The sequence below is a fragment of the Helianthus annuus genome, chromosome 15 (assembly GCF_002127325.2).
Source record: "Helianthus annuus cultivar XRQ/B chromosome 15, HanXRQr2.0-SUNRISE, whole genome shotgun sequence".
Classification (NCBI taxonomy): domain Eukaryota; kingdom Viridiplantae; phylum Streptophyta; class Magnoliopsida; order Asterales; family Asteraceae; genus Helianthus; species Helianthus annuus.
The window spans coordinates 9,152,053-9,174,847 of record NC_035447.2 but is presented as its reverse complement, the minus strand read 5'-3'; the positions used below and the strand labels follow the sequence as shown (position 1 = coordinate 9,174,847).

General features: G+C 36.0%; 1 protein-coding gene across 1 annotated transcript; it reads right to left on the bottom strand.

The window, feature by feature from the left end:
- Positions 1 to 16,284: 16,284 nt before the first annotated feature.
- On the bottom strand, positions 16,285 to 21,924 carry LOC110910457 (E3 ubiquitin-protein ligase PRT1). The gene is made up of 7 exons (XM_022155102.2): positions 21,750 to 21,924; positions 21,195 to 21,223; positions 20,133 to 20,312; positions 19,840 to 20,031; positions 19,535 to 19,741; positions 16,980 to 17,092; positions 16,285 to 16,783 (listed from the first exon to the last, which is right to left on the bottom strand). Exons 1-7 carry the CDS (start codon positions 21,806 to 21,808, stop codon positions 16,532 to 16,534), a joined length of 1,032 nt encoding a protein of 343 aa, XP_022010794.1. The 5' UTR covers positions 21,809 to 21,924; the 3' UTR covers positions 16,285 to 16,531.
- Positions 21,925 to 22,795: the final 871 nt, after the last annotated feature.

Sequence of the window (22,795 nt, the reverse complement as noted above, 5' to 3'; positions counted from 1 at the left end):
ACCGCGACCCCGGCCGCGACCCCTGTCGGAGAAATCTGATCGGTGACCGGCCGATGTGTCGGACCGGTCACGAGTTTCTTTGTGATTTGTGTCAACGGAGGCTGTGAGAGCCGCACCGGCCGACTGAGCCGCATGACGAACTTGGTTGAGTTTGCGAGATTCCGCCATACATAACCGAGATCGCGTATCGTAGAAATCAGGAAGAGGCTTCATCTGTTGAATCACCGAGGCCGTGTTCTCGTATTGTTCGGTAAGCCCGGAGAGGAGTTGTAGGACCAGTTGCTCGTCGGTAACGGGGGAGCCGAGATTTGTGAGTTGATCGAAAATCACTTTGAGCGCCTGGCAGTACGCAGACATGTTGGGAAACTGATCCAGATGAGTATTTGCGAATTTGTTATTGAGATCGATCGTGCGAGTGGCCTTGTTGTCTTGGAATATATTAGCAATGGTAGTCCAGGCATCGTACGCGGTGGTATCGGGTTTGAGGACTGTATGTAATAAATCAGTAGATATGGTGCTATAAATCCATTGTAAAACAATGGAGTCAAGTCGCTCCCATGTTTCGGTAGGGGCAGTCGTGTCGGTTCCTTTGTCTTTACTCGTATCGGTTGAGGAGGATGTTTCGGCAGCCGGTTTGGGTTGAAGATGGTCGTATACCAGGTGAGCCTTGCATTGAATTTTGAACATCTCTGACCAGGTGGTGTAATGCCCGGTTTCGATATCCAATGTAACAGGGATAAGGTTTTTGATGGAATTGACTGTGACAGCAGGATGGGGTGTAGATGACGACATGGTGAAGATGTGAGAAGGCAGTGAACGAGAATGATGGAAGGGGATGAGAGTTGGCGCAGGGAAGAAGAAAAGAAAAATAGGGATCGGCTGTTAGGGTGATACCATGTGGAAATTCAAAGCTTGCCTTCTCATTAAGCTTCACAAACTATATAAAGGGTACAACCAAATCTCCTCATATTGAGGAGAGATATACATGACAATAATAAGAGATATTTGCCTATTATATACGATTGACTATTATTATCTATTAAGGAACACAATCTTGTTTCTTGTTAAACAAGTTATCCGCGTCAACTATTTCTTTGTCGAGGAAAATGATATAGTCTAGTTCTTTTTAAACCATTTATACACAGTTGGCTTACCTTGTTTAATTAATAAAAATTACAAGAAATATCCACAAGTCATTGTTTTATATAGAATCATTAAAAAACCAACTAGACACCAGCTGGGCTGCATGGAACCAAAAGAATTATCTTGTAATTACAAACAAAGGAGTGTGTAAATGAGTCGAGTGTGTGTGTTTTTTTTTTTTTTTTTTTTTTGGCGTTATATATTCAAATGTTCAATTGTTTTATTTATGAGAGATCGAACTCGAGTTTGGTTAGTTAATTTTTACAGCTTAATTAAATTTTGTTGTGGCTCGACTTGTTTGTTATTTATTCAAATGTCCAATTAGTTTATTTAAGTGTGTGGACACCACCTTATAGAAGGGGGAGGGGGTGATGATATTTTTAAGATAATCTTGTATATTATATTATATGTAAACTAGTATTAAGCCTCTGCGATGCAGCGGATGCCATAAAACTGTGTTAAGTAATAGCAATACTATACCATTGTCAGCGACCACCAACACCGGAAAAGTTCGTAAAAACAAAATAAATAAAAACAGGAAAAAAAATAACGCCGAGTGAAAAGCAGACGTAAAATCTTTGAGTTACGTACGCTCTTTGCTGAGAAATTAAACCGAAACGTAAAACATAGAAAAAAATAACTAACTCCATCCAGGACCCGCGTGTTGGACGAACTTGTCAAACGCAGAAAAATAGATGTGACGCGACGGGCCAGTCAAACGAGAAAAAATATACGAAAAAAATGTTGAACCCCACACGCATGTTGCGGTGCGTTAACTCACAAAATTTGAAACGAAACGAAAAACTTGGGAAAGATGAAAAGTATGGTGGACCAAAATTGAAAATAAAAAAAAAATTTGGGATTAAATTGCAAAAGATGAAAAACTTTGGGTTAAAAGTAAAAAACAAAGGGTCTAAATTGTAAAACTGAAGTTATTTATTAATTTTAGATAAAGATAAGGATAAAAATAAGTGATATCTATATATTGGTTATTAATTAATAATTAATATTAATATTAAAAAAATGTATTAAACAAATATAAAAATAATTTATGAGATTGAAGGAGAGAATGCCATGTGTCATTATTTGGAGTCTTTTATTAATATTTAGATGTAGATATATTAAACGACAAAGAACAATTATTTTATTTTAAATTTTATTAATAATATTTCATTTATCAAATTAATTTAATTTTTCTCTAATTATTTTTTCTGTTAACCTTATAAATTCTAAATACATAGTTATATTAAATTTTGTTGTCAACATTCCGACACAAGCTTTACTAAAAATTGAGTCGTATTCGAAGTTAAAGAAACTTTTTGTATTGTAAACTATATTGAGTACTAGTGCCAAGCGGTGCATACCATACATAACTGATACCGATCAAACAACATCGGTACCAGCTACTATGGATATTCATTTTTAAATTCTCGGTTTTTTTGAACGACCATTATGAATCACTAACGGACCACTGGAGTATCATCGTGCCACCAGCGGAACCACCCGATCATATCCATCTCCAGTAGGCTATAATGTCTATACACCAATTCAGGAGAAAACCCAATAAATTAGGGAAAAACCCACTTGTGAAAATTGAACCAAGGACCTAATGATCCCAAAGCCTTATCCCACCCATAAGATGCCACTAGGCTATAATGCCATGGGCTTAAATTCTCGGTTTTAGTCATTTATTATTTAGTTTGATTTTTTCATATGATTAGGTATTGGTACTTGTAAGTCCCACATCGGTTGAGGAGGAGAACGAAACCTTCCTTAGAGGACCCGGGGCGGGTGCGTTATGGGATTCCATAACGCGTGGAATCATCACGGAACACCGCCGCCGGTGTTTGTATAACGCGTGCAATCTTCAACGCGTGGTGCACATAACGCGTTAATTGTTTTAAAAATCCGACCGTTGTGAACTTGACCGTTTATAAAACGGTAACTTTTAATAAAAAAAAAAAACCATTTTATCTATATATATATCCACATTTTAACCATTTTTTCACACACCAAACTATATCTTTTAAACCCATTTCACACAATTTTTTATATCTTTCTCAAATGGAATTCTCTACCGATTCGACGTTTCCGATGTCTAGCGATACCGATACCGAGTCGTCTTCCGACAACGACACGCTAAACTATTTTGTGTCGGTGTATAACGAGCTTGATGCCGAGTCGTCCCGCCCAAAGAAGAAGATGGTCGGCCGTGATCGTATAAGTGCCAACGAAGTTTTGATGAACGATTATTTTGTGGAAAACCCGCTATACAATGACGAAACGTTTAGAGATCGTTTTCGTTTATGTCACACCCCAACCAATGGCGGAAACATCGGGATGAGACGAAGTGTGAAGATTGCTAGAGACATCATAACGCTATTTGTGACAATATTTAGAAAATCCAAATTTCATTTCATTTCATAACTTCAAATAGTCAACATTACAAGAAATTCAAATACGACAAGTTTAACAAAACAACATGATAACATAACAAAATTTTGATACAACATTTTAAACCCTAACGTCTATATGTGTATCTAGGCATCAACGCTACTTCATTTCATAGCATCATCGTCCTCAACCTGTAACATGTTTAAAATAATTCAATGCAAAAGCAAAGGCGAGTATACAAGTTTGGTACATACATAGCATAAGATAAAAGTGTGAACAATTCCTCATAGCAAGCATGCGATTCAAGATAAACATTAAATATGGAATGTGTATAACATATCAAACCAAGAAAACGCAACTTGCTCATGACATAACCAAAGTTTCAGTAGAGGCGGGTCGTTAATCCTATAGCGCTACATATGTCAAGGTTTGGCTCGTACGAAGTTAATGATAAGTTCAACACATAAGAATCACCCAAATTTAAAGTATCAAGCCATCACATATACAAGCATTGCTATAGGAATGTTCGTGTGTTTAGACAAAAGTTCATGTGTAAGTTTCAATAGGTAAACATGTTACACCCCAAAAGTGGTAAAAGTAAAAGGGGAAAAGTACGAGTATACTCACAAAGTTTGCATATGTTTTCCGATTATCCAATTGTTGACGAGTTGATGAGGTTAGAAGGTTGAATGTGTAGGGTTAAAGTTCATGTATGCTTAGAGTCGAGATTTGGTATTTAAAAACAACATAAAAATAAGATATGAGAATAGCATGTGAAAGTAATCATCTTCAACCCATAACACTTGTATGACACTTGGTAACCACAAGGGTTGTGATAATATTTTCATGAGTTGAACACCCATAAGAATCACAACAAGGTTTAGGTCTTAGGTGATGTTCTACTACTTTAACATATAAACATGAGTTCAACATTAAAGGTTCGAATGAGTGTATATATATATCTAGGTTAAGTACTACATATTATTTAGTCCAATAATTCAAGTAGGAGGTAGAAGATTAGAATCTTCATTTAGGCACCTCGTGTTATCATAGATGTCATGTATGGGGTAGGAAGGACATGCTTCCATTTAGGAACCCCTTGAATGTTCACCACTTCACTTGGTGTAACAACAACCAAGGAGGGTCACGAACTAGGATTTGCACAATAACATAAACAACCTAACTATTGAGAAATCATCAAATCATGTGAGGATTGTATGTAGGGCAACCCAAGTTGTTCCATAATCACTCATGTATCAAAGGCTATGTTTGACATGATTTGTGGGTTGAAACCCTAAACAAAACACCAAGTTTATGAGGTTTAATCCTCTGATTTTAAATGTCTCAACCTTGTTTTTAAGCTTAACTAACCATGGGATAAGTTGTAAGCATTAGGACATAGGTATGAGATGTGTTGAACACAAGTTACATAGGTTTAAACAAGTTTTTGATGAACATAAAAACAAACAGAAAGTTTATGGACGATTTCGGGGCATTTCCAGGTCTGATTTCTCCAAGGAGAAGTCTAGGAATCGAACCCCATGATTATACAAGCAAGTAGGAAAAAGAATCGAGTGAATCGGATAAGAATTGAGTGAGTTATGCTCATTTTCGTGAAGGGGTGTCAATCTACTCGAACCCTTGCTTTCAGCTACGGTTTGGTGGATGTTTTGTGAGTTTTTAGGGTTGCAAAAGTGGTAGGGAGGCTGGTTATAAGTGGTATTTATAGGGGGGAGGATTAGGGTTTCAATGGGTTGGGCTTTGGAAGTGTTTAGAAGGGGTTACACCTTGAAACTAGCCCACAAAACCCAACTATATGGGGCTGAATTTTGCTGAATTGGGCTGCCATATTTCTTTATTTATTTTATTTTTTTAAAACATTATAATTAGTAATTTTGTTAATTAAGTTGTGTAATAATATGCAACAATGTTTCCCCTAACTTGTAACAAGGTGAAATATGAAATAAAACATGATTTAACTAGGTAAAAAGTGTAATGTACAAGTTTTATTTACGAAGCAAGTTCCGTATTTTGCAACGATTACGATGAAAGAATGGTTATAAGAACATAAGATTTCCAAAGATAGAATTTCACGTAAAGTTTCTAAATGTAGGATGTTTGAAAACGCAGGGCGTTACAGTCTCCCCTCCTTTAGGAAATTTCGTCCCGAAATTTATTCAAGAGGAAGGCTTGAAAGAGTTTTTGGCATAAAGGTGATCATTAAGAATTCAAACTTGGGAAGTTTGAAAGTTTTGAAAAGTACCAAATTTTGGAGAACGTCAAGGTAGATTTGCAAGGGGAAGTTTTTAAGGATAGTAAAAAAAAATCATACTTTCGTAAAACCTGTTTATTGAGAGGAACGAAAAGGTTTGTTACTTTAAATAAAGCAATAGAGGTATACTAAGTATAGTTTCACAAGAATCAAGAATAGGGAGGCTATTTTATAGGTAACGAGGTAAGTTAGGACTCAAATGTTTAAACAAGCTGGATTGCGAACGAGTTTTGTATAAAATGATACGAGTATAGAATGAACGAATGACTCTTAAAGAGTACAAGTATGTGAATAGCATAAGTGTTGGATAGATGAACGTAGTGTGTTAAGGATGAAGTCTCGTCATGAATAATCGGATATAATGTGTTTGTGAGTTGCGTGAAGTTGTATTAGGTCCAAAAGGTCTGCAACACACTGAATTTCTCATGGCACGTTTTACGAAAGTTTGGTAACATGGTGAAAACACTTATATATAGGAAGTACCAGCGGCGTATCCACCATGTTTTAACCACATTACGTCCGTTTCGTTACTTGGGGTCATGTTACGTTCCGTGTCTTACCATACACAGTAGTACACTCTATGGTTCTCATACGCCTATCACTATAATCTCGTGTGCACCCGTGATTATTTTGATCGTCGCATGATCCGCATAGCTTGTACTAGTTGTGTATGAATCGGGGTATACATAAAAAATTTAGAATGTGTACGTACAAGAATGTAGTATATAAGCAAGTCCATGTTTAAGTATGTGTGGGACCCACGCAAGCGAATCCCTCGGGTTGCGCTCGCGTATAGGTACGAATGTATGACTCATGAGTAAGGATGAAAGTATGAGCATAAGTTTAAGTATGAATACGCATGTATGTATGAGCATAAACATAAAACGTGTAAGTAGTATGTGTACAATTAGAAGCGTAAAACGTATAAGTAGTATGTGTATGAGTACAAGCATAAAACGTATGAACATAGGTGTAGGTATGAAAAATAAATATTGCGTATATGGTGTACGTTGAGACATTGCGGAGAAAAAAAAGGTTAAGTATGTAGATACGAACGATATAAATGATGTTATCGCGAGATATCGACTAAAATGTGTATGATGATGTGCATGTATAGTTGTTTAAACAAAACGTTGAGTTTGTCGAATCAAAATTAGATTGAGCTTGGTTTGAAAGGTAGGATATAGTTTGTATATGTAAAGGAACATAAAGTACTCATTGGTCATGCTTAACGTATTTTGTAATGATTGAAATGCTACTTTTGTTTAAAAAAAAGGAGTTCACGTATGTTGAAAATTGTCGGTCCCCATGAAGTCTTCTAGCCCACGTGTTTTGAAATTTGGATGACGAGTTAAGCGTTGTAGAGAAGGTATTTTTTTTTTAAATAACGGGTTTGTTTCATTTGCATCAAAACATGAAAATTTTGGACTTTGAAAGTTCTTGTGAAAACGTCGACCCTTAGAAAAGAAATTTAGTAAAAGGACTTAGTGATTGTTTAAAAAAAAAATTTAACAAATGATTTATTGATGTTGAAAAGAGTATTTGGTAAAACGATCATATAACATCCATGAGACCTTATAAGTAATTGAGAAAGGTTAGGTTGATTTCGATTAAGAATGGAAGTCTCTAGTATGATGATATAATGTGAGCGTATTTTAGTTAATAAGTCGGATATGAAGTTCATGGGCAAGAGATTCATTAGACCGATTGATTGATAGGTAGCATTTCATAAGGTTTTGAAATTCGTGAAATAAAATGTTTTAAGACCTGATTAAGAATCTCGTGTATATGATTTGAGTGAAAATGGATGGTAGAATAAGAAGTACGTTTGATAAACAATGTATTTTGAAATCGGTATAAGTAGGTATTTTGAATAATGATAAATGATTTAGGTATAAAACATGATCGGGTTTGCATAATAAAATATTTTGAAAGAGGAGTTTTGGTAACGGTCACCTAAGTAAGGGAATCACCCCTAACTCGTTGGTGAGGTCGTTTTAGGGGAAGAGGGGTGGAGTCAATCGTCAAGGTAAGGAAGTCACTCCAATCTCGATGATACATCTCCACTAGTTGTTACAAGGAATATGAATTTAAATTATATGAAAATCATGCATATATAAGTGTATCGAAAAGGTTCGATATGTTGTGCGTGTGAAAAGAGAAATCAAAGGTAAACTCGAGGTTGAAAGATTGCATCGTATAAAATGAACAATAGAAAACACATGTTTGACCAAAGTTTGGAGTGTTCCAAATGGAACTTTGACTAACCAAAGTGGTCGAAAAGTCTTTTGAATTTGAGGAGCATGCTTTGGCCTAATAGGTAAAATACTCTCGCCGATAAGTCGGTTAACGGTATTTACCCTTCCGGTTACTACATGTCCCAAATCAATCGAAATTTCGAGACTTGGCGGGATTTATGAAAAAATCAAGGAGTGGAACTAGTCGACAAGGTGCGGGTTTCACCCCTATCTTGACGATTTCGTATCCTAAGTGTGGTTGGTACTCGTCGGGTCAAAATTTAAATTTCGACATGTTGACGAGGGTCCACTAGAATTTGAAATTTGAGATTTGCCATTTAGATGTGGATTTCACTCCTAGCTCAATGGCGATATCTCGTGTAAAAAGAAGAATAGATAGATTGAGAGTCGTTCACTAAATTGTGGGTTTCACGCCTATTTTGGTGAATTCGTCTCATTTGTACAATATGAGTGTTGTCGGATTTAGAATAATCGAGTAAAATGCATGAGGGAAGTGTGTGTTGAAGGAAATACACAAGCAAGTATAAACACATAAGAAAGCATATCAAGAATGGTACTTAAATAATGAAATGATAAAACAAGTGTTAACACATAATAGAACAAGCTTTAATGCGTACGAATAACATGTCAAATATTACACATGAGTAACATACATGTTTAAAAGAGCATAAATAAGTAACAAATAAGGTATCATGTAGTAGTCCAAGCAAAGCATACGAATAAGGCTCTAAAACTATAGACTAGGTGAAAGCATTCCTACTTTTCCTAATTCCCTATAGTTATGGCTCTGATACCAATCTGTCACACCCCAACCAATGGCGGAAACATCGGGATGAGACGAAGTGTGAAGATTGCTAGAGACATCATAACGCTATTTGTGACAATATTTAGAAAATCCAAATTTCATTTCATTTCATAACTTCAAATAGTCAACATTACAAGAAATTCAAATACGACAAGTTTAACAAAACAACATGATAACATAACAAAATTTTGATACAACATTTTAAACCCTAACGTCTATATGTGTATCTAGGCATCAACGCTACTTCATTTCATAGCATCATCGTCCTCAACCTGTAACATGTTTAAAATAATTCAATGCAAAAGCAAAGGCGAGTATACAAGTTTGGTACATACATAGCATAAGATAAAAGTGTGAACAATTCCTCATAGCAAGCATGCGATTCAAGATAAACATTAAATATGGCATGTGTATAACATATCAAACCAAGAAAACGCAACTTGCTCATGACATAACCAAAGTTTCAGTAGAGGCGGGTCGTTAATCCTATAGCGCTACATATGTCAAGGTTTGGCTCGTACGAAGTTAATGATAAGTTCAACACATAAGAATCACCCAAATTTAAAGTATCAAGCCATCACATATACAAGCATTGCTATAGGAATGTTCGTGTGTTTAGACAAAAGTTCATGTGTAAGTTTCAATAGGTAAACATGTTACACCCCAAAAGTGGTAAAAGTAAAAGGGGAAAAGTACGAGTATACTCACAAAGTTTGCATATGTTTTCCGATTATCCAATTGTTGACGAGTTGATGAGGTTAGAAGGTTGAATGTGTAGGGTTAAAGTTCATGTATGCTTAGAGTCGAGATTCGGTATTTAAAAACAACATAAAAATAAGATATGAGAATAGCATGTGAAAGTAATCGTCTTCAACCCATAACACTTGTATGACACTTGGTAACCACAAGGGTTATGATAATATTTTCATGAGTTGAACACCCATAAGAATCACAACAAGGTTTAGGTCTTAGGTGATGTTCTACTACTTTAACATATAAACATGAGTTCAACATTAAAGGTTCGAATGAGTGTATATATATATCTAGGTTAAGTACTACATATTATTTAGTCCAATAATTCAAGTAGGAGGTAGAAGATTAGAATCTTCATTTAGGCACCTCGTGTTATCATAGATGTCATGTATGGGGTAGGAAGGACATGCTTCCATTTAGGAACCCCTTGAATGTTCACCACTTCACTTGGTGTAACAACAACCAAGGAGGGTCACGAACTAGGATTTGCACAATAACATAAACAACCTAACTATTGAGAAATCATCAAATCATGTGAGGATTGTATGTAGGGCAACCCAAGTTGTTCCATAATCACTCATGTATCAAAGGCTATGTTTGACATGATTTGTGGGTTGAAACCCTAAACAAAACACCAAGTTTATGAGGTTTAATCCTCTGATTTTAAATGTCTCAACCTTGTTTTTAAGCTTAACTAACCATGGGATAAGTTGTAAGCATTAGGACATAGGTATGAGATGTGTTGAACACAAGTTACATAGGTTTAAACAAGTTTTTGATGAACATAAAAACAAACAGAAAGTTTATGGACGATTTCGGGGCATTTCCAGGTCTGATTTCTCCAAGGAGAAGTCTAGGAATCGAACCCCATGATTATACAAGCAAGTAGGAAAAAGAATCGAGTGAATCGGATAAGAATTGAGTGAGTTATGCTCATTTTCGTGAAGGGGTGTCAATCTACTCGAACCCTTGCTTTCAGCTACGGTTTGGTGGATGTTTTGTGAGTTTTTAGGGTTGCAAAAGTGGTAGGGAGGCTGGTTATAAGTGGTATTTATAGGGGGAAGGATTAGGGTTTCAATGGGTTGGGCTTTGGAAGTGTTTAGAAGGGGTTACACCTTGAAACTAGCCCACAAAACCCAACTATATGGGGCTGAATTTTGCTGAATTGGGCTGCCATATTTCTTTATTTATTTTATTTTTTTAAAACATTATAATGAGTAATTTTGTTAATTAAGTTGTGTAATAATATGCAACAATGTTTCCCCTAACTTGTAACAAGGTGAAATATGAAATAAAACATGATTTAACTAGGTAAAAAGTGTAATGTACAAGTTTTATTTACGAAGCAAGTTCCGTATTTTGCAACGATTACGATGAAAGAATGGTTATAAGAACACAAGATTTCCAAAGATAGAATTTCACGTAAGGTTTCTAAATGTAGGATGTTTGAAAACGCAGGGCGTTACAGTTTACCCAAAGAATTATTTTTAAAGATTGTTGGAGACATCGAGGCAAGCGAGGGATGGTTTCAAGAAGGTTACGATGCGAGGGGCAAACCAAGTTTCACGCCGATTCAAAAATGCACGTCCGCCATTCGCCAACTAGCGACAGGTAACCCACCCGATCAATATGATGAATACCTAGCTATGTCTGAAAGAACTTCACGTGAGTGTTTGCAATTTTTTTGCAATGCGGTCATTAAGTTGTATTCTAACGAGTTTTTACGTAAACCGACGAGCCACGACATCTCACGTATTTACGCCGCACACGAGGCTAGATGGCATTTTCCCGGGATGCTCAGTAGCATCGATTGTACACATATCGAGTGGAAAAATTGTCCAAGAGAGTTGCGAGGGGCGTATGTGAGGGGAGACATCAAAAGACCAACCATCATACTAGAAGCGGTGGCGTCGAATGATTTATGGATTTGGCATTCGTATTTCGGTGTCCCAGGTTCAAACAATGACATCAATGTGTTGCACACGTCGCCGTTGTTCCAAAGCGTAACGGATGGTACCGCACCTTCCTCTCCTTTCTATGTTAACGGTCGTCATTACAGACGAGTCTTTTATCTTGTGGATGGTATCTACCCGTCTTGGTCTGTTTTTGTGAAAGCTCCCTCATTTCCCGTCGAGGCTAAAGAAAAGGCGTTCAAAAAATTGCAAGAATCGGCAAGAAAAGATGTTGAGAGGGCATTTGGTGTTTTAAAGGGTAGATGGGGTATACTACACCGACCGGTTCGTTCGATGACCAAGAAAGCAATACATAGCATAGTGTATGCGTGTATCATATTGCACAATATGTTGATCAAACACGACGGACGTGCAATATACCCGGATTGGGTACCGGATCCTCCTACACAAGTTCAAGTTCCACAAGATATCAATTTACAATTGCGTAACGAAGAAACTCTCTTTCGGTTGAGATACGATTTAATCGAACTAGTAGGTTCTCTAGGTTTGGAGTTTCCAAATTCGGACGTGGAGTAGTTTTTTTTTTTAAATTGTATGTTTCTAGTATGTTAAATTCGAGTAGTAGGTTTTTTTTTTTTTTTTACAAATGGTATGTTTCTAGTATGTGAAATTGAAGTAGTATGTTTTAAAATTAATGAAATTTTTAATTTTAGTGTTTTATTGTTAATTTCTAATTTAAAATAAAAAATTAAAAAAATTGGGAAGGAGTGATAGAATTCCATCACTAGTGATTCCACCCCTCCTACATTTCTATCACTAGTGATGGAAATTGGATTGATGACATGGCATTACTTGATTGGATAGTGGGAGTGATGGAATTCCATCACTAGTGAACCACCCCTAGTCCCCTTATAAGGTGGAAACCTTCTCTACCAAGACGCGTTTTGCCTGGGCGAGCAACTCGTCGGGTGGAAACAAAACCGTGAGTTCTTGGATTGGCAACCCATCGGGGGCAAAGCGGACAATATCTTGGCACGGTTACGTTTTGCCTGGGCGAGCAACTCGTCGGGTGGAAACAAAACCGTGAGTTCCTGGATGGGTAACCCATCGGGGGCAAAGCGGATAATATCTTGGCACGGTTTACTTGGGTTGTTACAGTACTACTGTAAACAGTAGTTTATGTTTTGTTAAAACAAAAAATATATATTGTTATTAATATAAATAACAAATTCATTTGGACTCCAAACTTGATATGTGAAGTTTGGGTTAAACTCGTTTAACCTCGGCATGATTCAAACAAGTCGATCTTTAGTAGCTCACCAGCAACTAAGATAGTCTCGGAACTAGTTAGTAGTTATGTACGTAATATATATGCTTAATGCATTGCATTCAAACAGATAAACACTTTTAGTGTCTAGATGAATAAAAATGTTAAAATATTTATTGTTTTGAAGATTAAGTTGTTTTACATAAATGGTTTAGAATATTGTTTCAAACCTATTATTATTGTTGTTTTGATTACATATTTCCTTGATCAAGATACAATGTATCTGATACATCTTATCCAATTTAAATCCTTACAAAATAGAGAATCATTGGACTCTTTTCTTGATTTCTTCACCTTTGTTTTGTCAATAACCAATCAATCCAAGAAAAAATCAACTATAAGAATGAAATAAACAATCACCAACACCCTTCCCCATTGTTCTTTACATTTGAACACCACTTCATCAATCACCATGGGAGCTTCAACAATTGAAAAGGGTGTTCTTAAACTTGTTCATCCCGGTAGGCATGTCGAGTATCATCGAAAATCGATAACAGCCGGTGAGATCATGAGGAAGAACCCTCGACACAGCATCACCCGCCCCGATTTCTTTAAAAATCCCGGCATTGTGGTTCGCCCAGAGTCGGTTATGGTTCCTGGTCAAGTGTTCTACATTGTCCCAAACAAGACCATTCATAACTTGGACAAGAACAAAAGTCAACAACTTGATCAATCCTCAAACACTAGTGATTACAAACATGTTTCCAAACAAACCTCGTGGCGTAAACTATGGGCAGGGATGACACCAATGTACAAGTTTCATCACGAACAAGACGGCTCGAGTTCATGTGCTAACTCAATGCCTCATGCTAGAGAAACCACTTTGGATGATGGTTTGACTTTGACTTTTCAAGCTAGAGATTATTACCTTAATGGAAACACGTCAGCGTCAGGAATAACCGAGAAATATAGTCAAGAAGAAACCACTAAAATTACCCGATCCCATACCCGTCAGGCACATGTTTGTAACAACAAACATGATAAGAATTTGAAATCATGCATGAAGAAGGAGGGCCAGATCAGGGTCCCTAATCTAAGGGTCACTTTTAACTTGACTACAATGATTAAATACTGAATATTAAATCCCGGTTGTTAGGAACCTTAAAATTTGTATACTTCACTGCAATGATCTATCTAATTGTGTAAGCTCATGATAGCATCACAAAACAATCTACACTAAGTTTAAATTTCAAGTTGTATATCATTTATATTTATATTTAAATTAAAGTGGATTCATTATTTGAAAGTGGGTGAGTTTTTGGGCCCTCCAAGACATTGTCAGTTATGTTTTTTTAACAACAAATGTTACTTCTACTCTACTTTAATACTGAAATACTATAACCTGTTAGGGTTTAAACATTCAGCTAGCCCCACATTGACATTTATCGGTTATGTTCATCTGTCGATTTTAACCAACACGATATTGTCTCATATGCAGGGGCGGATGTACCATATAAGAAGGGGTAGCCTCCGCTACCCCTTGGCAATCCGACGGTAGTGTAAATTTTGGAAAATTTTGACATTTTTTTAACGTTATTTCGATTTCGTTACCCCTTTCTTTTAAGACTTTACCCCTATGAAAGTTTTCTAGATCCGCCAGTGCTCATATGTCATTTAAAGGACATAGTGAAATGACCAAAACATCATTACACTATTCATTTATAAAATCATATCCAATATTCAACAAGATATCCATATGGGCGATACCATAACCACATCCTCGCTTTCTAATCTCACACCTAGTGGTGCACAAATCGGGTTTTTTTAAAAACCGGTTCCGGGTTTGGAACCGGGTTCGGGTAGGATTGGGTTTTACAAAATCGGGGTTTTTTTTAAAACCGGGCCGGGTCTGGGTTTTCTACCAAAAATGTATACCCTATATACCCGGGTTCGGGTCGGGTTTAATAAAACCCGGGTATTATAATACCCTATTTCCGGGTTCGGGTATGCATTGGGTTGGGAAAAAACCCGCACCGGGTATTAAACTTTGAAAAGTCGAAAACAATTGTTGTTTTGCTTGTTTCCACGCTTTTAGACAATCACGTCGAAGAGTAGTGCAGCTTACTTGGTTATAACGTGGTTGTAGAACTCTTTGGATGAGACGGGTCAATCTTTGGTTGTCAAAGAATTGAAATGGCAAACCTTGTTGAATCACGAAATTTCCGAATCCTTCGCAAACCGACTCAATGTCATAATGCCAAATTTTCCCGTCGGTTGACAATGGTGGTTGACCTTGGTTCGGATCATTCCTCAAAACTTTGCAATACGTTGACAGCTGTTTTTTCAACGTCGTGTTCGAATCAGACTTCAACATAGCTCCACAATGAACGCATCGAGATTTGTTTGGTCCAAACGACATTTTACATAACTCGTAATGAACCCAAACTTCTTGGTTTTGAGTTGTAGGAATAACCTTCACGACGCTTGCTTTGGTAGCCGTAGAACCCACGCCAACGGAAGACGTAGCACTTTGCGAAGCCATTTTTAGAGTGGGGTTTTGTTGATTTTCAGTGTAAAATTGAGTTGTGTTTTCTGGTTGTTTTGTTTGTTGATTCAAGTTCTTGCTGGATGTTTGGTTTAACTTTCGAAAAAAAAAACCCAAACATAGAAACAATAATATTACCGTTCCTTTTTAGTTGTTGTGCATATTAATTCTGCAGTTAATAATCTTCAACCACAACATTAAATGTCTTCAAAGACTTGGTGTATAGTAACAATTCTGCAGTAAATAATCTCCAACCACAACATTAAATAATCTCCAACCATAATTAGGTGTGTGTAATCATATTTTCAAAGATGCATCTACTTAAAACTAGAGGTAGCTATATAACCGGGTATAAAAAAAAAAAACCCGGTTCCCGGTATTTATAAAAACCGGGTTTCGGGATAAATCAGGTATAAAAAAATCCGGTTCCGGGTTTGGGTTTTAGATCAAATATGAATACCCGGTACCTACCCTCTGGGTAGGGTCGGGTTCGGGTATATAAAACCCGGTTTTTATAATACCCGGTTCCGGGTTTTTTTTCCGGGTCCGGGTTCAGGTTTTTTGTGCACCACTACACACACCATTCCACGATATCAAACGGCCGTTCGACGATGAGCAAATGACTGTTTGAAACTCAGAGGGCTATGATTTGACATACAGACAATCAAACAACCGTAAAGGTGTAAACAGAATATGAGAATGAATTTGAAACTACATTCCTATATAGTTCTAGGATCATTAAGATGGTTTTGCGCTCTGCCGCAACACAAGGGTATACATTTCAAACTGACTCATCTGGTGATTGTTGACTTTAATGTCAGTTTGATCAACTTTTATTAAAATTAACAAACACATGCCCATTTTATTGTTCATCGTCTATATACGTCCCCTCTCTATCCCATAGGCGGAGAATTCAAATCCTCTAAGGCGCATGTATAGAAGTATTTAGGAGTGAGTTAGTTTGCTGTTCAAAAAAATCTGGTAATCACACACAAACTACAAGTAGACACATCAAAGCCTTACCAACCACCAAAATCGTACCACAATATAAGTTTAATACACAATCGTTTATTCCTATTAGCATGGTTGCTCGAGAATTTGGATTCGATACCGAATTAAACTGCAAGGACCTTTTATATTGGAGGTTGGTTGTCCCTTTGATCTTCTCTGGTATAGTTTCTTCAATTGTTAGGGCTACTTTGATTTCCAGAAGCAAAAGCAGAAATCACTCCCAGTCTTCTACCCAGAAGCCGATGCATAACATTTCGGCTTATAGTTGGTTTGACCAACTCGAAGCGGTGCGACGAAGTGTGTTTTTGGTTAAACCGACCAGGAACACTTGAGCCCGTGTTGTAACAGTCTCCACAAAGGTCATAACCACTTTTTTCAGGACAGTCTTGGCATTGATATCTATCCCCAATTATTGGAAATATCTGAAAATCAAAACAAAGATTGAAAACAACTATATAGTTTTCACTTATGGGTTAAGCTAAAAAAATTAACTAAAAACGGAGCGGGTCAGATGTTTGGAAATCGATGGTTATTAGTGAATACTGAATAGAAATAACGGGATGTATAAATTTATTTATTTTTTCATTCCATGAGAGGAAGAATAACAAAGGAACTTACCCCACACATATCACAACCAACACTACCGTGAATTTTCGAGCGATTAGAAGTCCACCACTGAAGAAAAGTCTCTTCTGTTGGGAATGAGAGCTTCGAAAATTGAGTATTGGCCTCTGTAAAACCGAAGAAAACATCAACACAAGCTTATAGATATACAGAAACAAAAAAAAGTTAAATATTTTACTTTAATCCTTTCGTTCATAAATCATTGAACCCCAAACTTTGCGTTTGGATGCTTTGGTACTAAAAAAAATCGTTTATCACCCTCAAAACTTGTTAGAATTTCGTATTAATCCAATAAAAAATCATATCATAATATCATATAAACCCAATTTTAAATTAATGAGATTTATACCCTTCCCTTAAAACATGCACTAATATACAAGATTTTGGAGTGTAATGAAAAGGAGAAGGGTATACTGTTAATTTTATACATTATATTAGATAAAATGGGTATTATATGATATTTCAGGTATTTAGTTGGATTTTGGAGTGTAATGAGAAGGAGAAAGGGTATACTGGTAATTTTATAAATTATATTAGATAAAATGGGTATATGATATTTCAGGTATTTAGTTAAATTTTGGAGTGTAATGAGAAGGAGAAGGGTATACTGGTCATTTTAAAGATCAAATTACGTAAAAGGGTATATGATGTATTAGGTATTACTTTTTATGGTTGGGTAAATATGATATAATACAAGTTTTCATGCATATATATGAAAATGACCCATTAAAAAATAGGCAAATTGGAAAATAATAATCCCATCTTTCTGAAATTGGCCGATAATAATCCCAAGTCAGTTATTAGCCAATAATAATCCGACCTCGTCCAATTTTTTTGTAAAATAGTCTGCCATTAAAATAAGCTTAACGGAGTTGAAGTGTTTTTCCAAATTACAAACCGATATTTTAGGGCTTTTGATCAGGACGAGAATACGAGTCGATTGATGTAAAACTTACCTCGAAATTGTGTTCGAAATGGCTTGAATTTTGTTAATTGGAAGTTAAACACCCGAATTGAAGCACCGTTTTCGTGAGTTGGGGGCAGTATTTCGAGGTAAGTTTTACATCAATCGACACGTATCCTCGTTCCGATCAAAAGCCCTAAAATATCGGTTTGTAATTCGGAAAAACACTTAACTCCGTTAAGCTATTTTAACGGCGGACTATTTTACAAAAAAATTGGACAAGGTCGGATTATTATTGGCTAATAACTGACTTGGGATTATTATCGGCCAATTTCAGAAAGATAGGATTATTATTTTCCAATTTGCCTAAAAAATAATGTTCCACAAGCATTCATTTCAGCAAAAAAAAAAGAAAGATATCTACATAAAGCTAACGTGGGAAAATATGATAGGCTGTAAATGATGATTGCATTGCGGCCAGTGGCGGACCCAGGATTTTTTTTGCCTGGGGGTGCAGAAAAAATAAAAGATTTTAGGCCCCTAGCTATATAAAAATTCGGTTCATACCGGGTCGGGTCATGTAAAACAAGTAAACATAAACAAACAAAGTTCCGCGGGTCGGATCAGATCGGGTTGGGTCAATTTCAATTTTCAAACAGTTAAACCATATTTCCTAACTTTCTATCACATTAACAAACAAAGTTTCAAGTAAAACAATAAACAACATAAAAAAACCATCAAGTAAAGTAACAACAAAAAACCATCAAAGTTCAAACCCTACCTACTTCTATTTCTCCTAATCATTAAATAAAACAACAAAAAAACTTATCTAAGACATAGTTTGGTCTTTAATTAGAAGAATCCTACGAAAAAAGTGATCCAAGCCTTTTCCTCTTGAGAAATCATGCCATAACTAGTCTACTCATGGTTCTTATCACATATAACCATAAGTTTATCAACCAACACTAAACACTTAAAAAAAATAAACAATCATGTTTAACCAATACCATAGTCCATAAATTTTAATTTTAATTTTCAAACATTTAAGCCCTAGTTTTAAATGTTGATTAGTAATCATTTAAACAAACACAACTTAAAATAAAACAACAAAATCATTAAATATGTCTAGAACAACTAAAAACATCAAAAAAAACATACAAAGATCAAACCCTTATACATCTATATTTTCTCCTAATCACCACATAAAACAACAAAAAACAATCAATAATGATAAATCTTTGGGTTGGGTTTGAGCTTGGGTAGTTGGGTTAATAAAATTAGATTGTAGATTGGGTTAAGTAAAGTGAATAAGTGGTTAAAAAATAATTATACAAATTGGGTTATATACTTATATACTTATATATTCATAATAATCAGTGTTTAATTTGTTTTTTTATAAATTCATAATATTTTTTTCTAAGGAGGGCGGTTGAAAATTTTCATGGGGTGCGGTTGAAAAAATCCAAGGGGTACGTTTGGGATTTTCAACGAAAATTAGCACAAAAAACTTTTTTCTCAAGGGGTGCGGCCGCCCACCCACCATTGTTGGTAGGTCCGCCCCTACGCATGCCTTCATTAGTTATTACTATAACTAACTGCATACAAAGTAATATTTTCTATGAATATGACTCCAATAAAAACATACCATTAGATGAACTTGTACTTTGAGTTTGCTCTTGATTTTTTTGTTGTATAAGGCTTCTTCTCAACGCATATTCCGAAGAGAATTGTTCCTCTAGAAAATGATCAAGCTCCCTACAAAGTTTCGGAGGTCCACTCGGATGCCGACACTCACAAGCCTCACATTTGAGCATCCCCTCAGTTGGGATGCTGATGCAGCCTTCACAGTAAACTACAAATCGATTTTTTTTTAACATAAAATGGATAAATAAGAATACCAAATTAATAAATTCGGTAAATGTGATTTTAATAATAGCTAGACAAAAGTACCATGGCCACAATTAAGAGCAACAGGGCGAAAAAGTAGTTGTTTGCAAGCAGCACACAGAACATCACTGACTGAAATCTGCTTATAAGTTTGAGCAGAAGACTGGCCGACATCGTTTCGATTGTCTAAATCGTCACTGGTAACAAGATTGTCGATATCTGGTGAATACCCTAAAGAGGTGTGTTTTTCATCCTCTATAAAATGCAAGAACAGATATATAACGAACGTTATAAACATAATTCATCTGTTATATAATAAGTTAAATAAGTAACACATACGTGAATATCAGGTTTACCTAGTGTTTGTATCTTCCTTCTATTGTAGGAAATCGGATACAGTTTCTTGAGCAAGAAGTGAAGCGTATGACAAATGGCGGGAAAATGATGATAAGGATGCCGACATAGCGGACAATGAGATTCACTACTGCTATGCATCGAACGTTGGCAACACCAGAAGCAGGAGACATGGCCACAAACTGCAACGCCCACAACATTGACAATAATCTATGTTGTCAAAAGCGCAAAAAGCGCGCGCCTAGGCGCCCGGGCGCAGCGAGGCGCACCTATAGCGCCTGGTGGTAGCCTAGGCGCAAAAATGGGCTTTTTTGAAAAAAAAAAACGCTGCTGAGGCGCAAAAAGGCGCGCGCCTAGGCGCAAAAACGATGCTGAGGCGCAGTGGATAAGCAGGAAAACTGAAAACAAGAAAAAAATGAAACCGAGTGTGCAAAAACCGCCTCACGCGGGCCCGAGTTTTCGGAGCTGCATTCGTGCCCGCACGAGTTCAACCAAATTCCAGCTCAGAAACTCATGATCTTAAATGGCATATATATTAGTTTTTACTTCTAACTATTAGCTACATGATCTTAAATGGCATATATATTAGTTTTTTTAATTTTATATGTGGAATCTTATTTATTTTCAAAGCATAACATATTTTTTATATTTTTTTTCTCTATGTGCGCTTTTCTTAAAAAAGCCCACGCTTTTTTTGCGCCTTGCGACTAGGCTCCGGGCGAGGCCGATGCGCCTCGCCTGCGCCTTGCGTCTTTGACAACATAGACAATAATCAGCGATTACCACGAATATGTCACCATTAACTTTTTTAATTTCTAGGTGGTCTAGAGATTTCATAAGCGTTTCTAGGAGGTTTTTAAAACATGTTTGACGAATAGGCGGGTTGCTACCCAACTTAGCGAACTTGCATGAGTTCGCTACCTAACTTAGCGGACTGCCTGTTTGTCAAACATGTTTCAAAAACCTCCTATAAACGCTTACGAGATCTCTAGACCACATAGAAATAAAAAAAAAAAAATTTGTCACCATTACCGACATTATTATTTGTTTGGAACATATCATACCTAGAACAATGGGCTTGTAGAGCACATCCCTGCAACAAAAAACTACCAACTTTAAAAAAAATCACAAAATCAAATAAGTAAAAAGCTACAAAAATTGAACAGGTCAAAGCTTGATTCATGTGGTCAAACTAATGAAATTGAAAAAAATAAGAACTTCCATTGTTGTAAGAATAAACTCAAATTTTACAATCATAACTTTTTTTTTTTTTTGCATATAAAAAGCAATCAAAATTGTTCATCAGATGCTATTTTGTAATCCATGAACAATTAGAAACAAATTGATTCAATTAATACACATCAAATTCTCTACATATCAAACTTCCGTACGAACAGATCAGGAGGTTAAGCTACCCTAAATCCTACAAAATATCACAAAAACTTAAGAAAAACGAACAATAATTGCATCTCAAATATCAAATTACAATACCTAAATTGAGATGTTAGATAGACAATAATCTGAATCAATCGCAAATTCTCAAAAGAAAACCGGAGAAATCACGAATATTATGCGAAATTAAAATTAAAAATGGTGAAATCGAAAGGTGTAGAGGTTACAGGCAAACGGCGCAGGTGAAATCATCAGAAATTTGCTCCGATTCGGTGCCATCTTCCATGCTTGATCTTCGGAAGCAGAAGCAATCGTTTTTTTTTCTCAGTTTTTGACTGAAATGGATTATATCGGATTATTACTCAAAAGGTATATCATAACTTTTGTTTGTCGGTTGTTGGCCCTGTCAATATTATTATCTATATCTTTATACCCTACACTAGATACCGAAACGATCTCTCGAATAGTAGGAAAGCTTGACCCGAATGACAGGGGTTGAAAACATATATATCAAAAAATTTCTATGGAACCGGGGGTCAAAAACGTATATATCAAAAAAATTCTATACGAAAACTACATATATAACACTACTGAGCGAAAAGTTCAGGGGGTCGGGCGCCCCTCCCCGCCCCTTCTATACTTTGCCCCTACTCTCAAGGTATGTATAGTTTGGTCGGATTGGTTATTATCTTCAACTGAGACCAAAATCGAAGTTATCGGTTACTCTATTTTATCAACCAATCAATTTTCGATTAGTTTAGTTTATTTGGTCAGATTGATGGTTTTGGTTCAGTTCTAATTTCAGTTAATAGCTAAAAACTTGAGTTAAAACTTTTGCTTAGAAATACATGGAACTAAGATATAAAAAATACATAAACTAGAGGTATAGAAGCAAGAAATATATGAACATCTGAATGGTTTGGTTCAGTTAATTTAGGTTAAACAATGGTGAAAAAACGATAACTGATTTTTGGTTAATTCGGTGAATCAGTTTCGTTTGTTTCCACTTCAGTTTCGGTTAACGATTTAGTTATTGTTCACCCATAGACACCGATAATCACGTAACACATCATTTTTTAATTAAAATAAATTATCGCAATACTATACTTAAATTAAAGAGAATAAAATGTTCGTTTTATGGTGTATTTTTTTAAATATTAACATAAGAAAAAATATGGTCATTTAAAGATCGTATAAGTAGTTAGTAAGGAGATAAAACATAACTACTAACTTTGATTAAATATGGAGAATTAATATGTGGTATTAAACTGTA

Excerpts from the sequence above, each read along its gene's own strand:
- LOC110910457 (XM_022155102.2), bottom strand. The coding sequence starts at position 21,808 with ATGGAAGATGGCACCGAATCGGAGCAAATTTCTGATGATTTCACCTGC. Across the intron at positions 20,313-21,194 it reads CTACAAGCCCATTGTTCTAG|TTTGTGGCCATGTCTCCTGC; the intron begins GTATGATATGTT and ends TGGGCGTTGCAG. Across the intron at positions 16,784-16,979 it reads TTGGTTGTGATATGTGTGGG|ATATTTCCAATAATTGGGGA; the intron begins GTAAGTTCCTTT and ends TTTGATTTTCAG.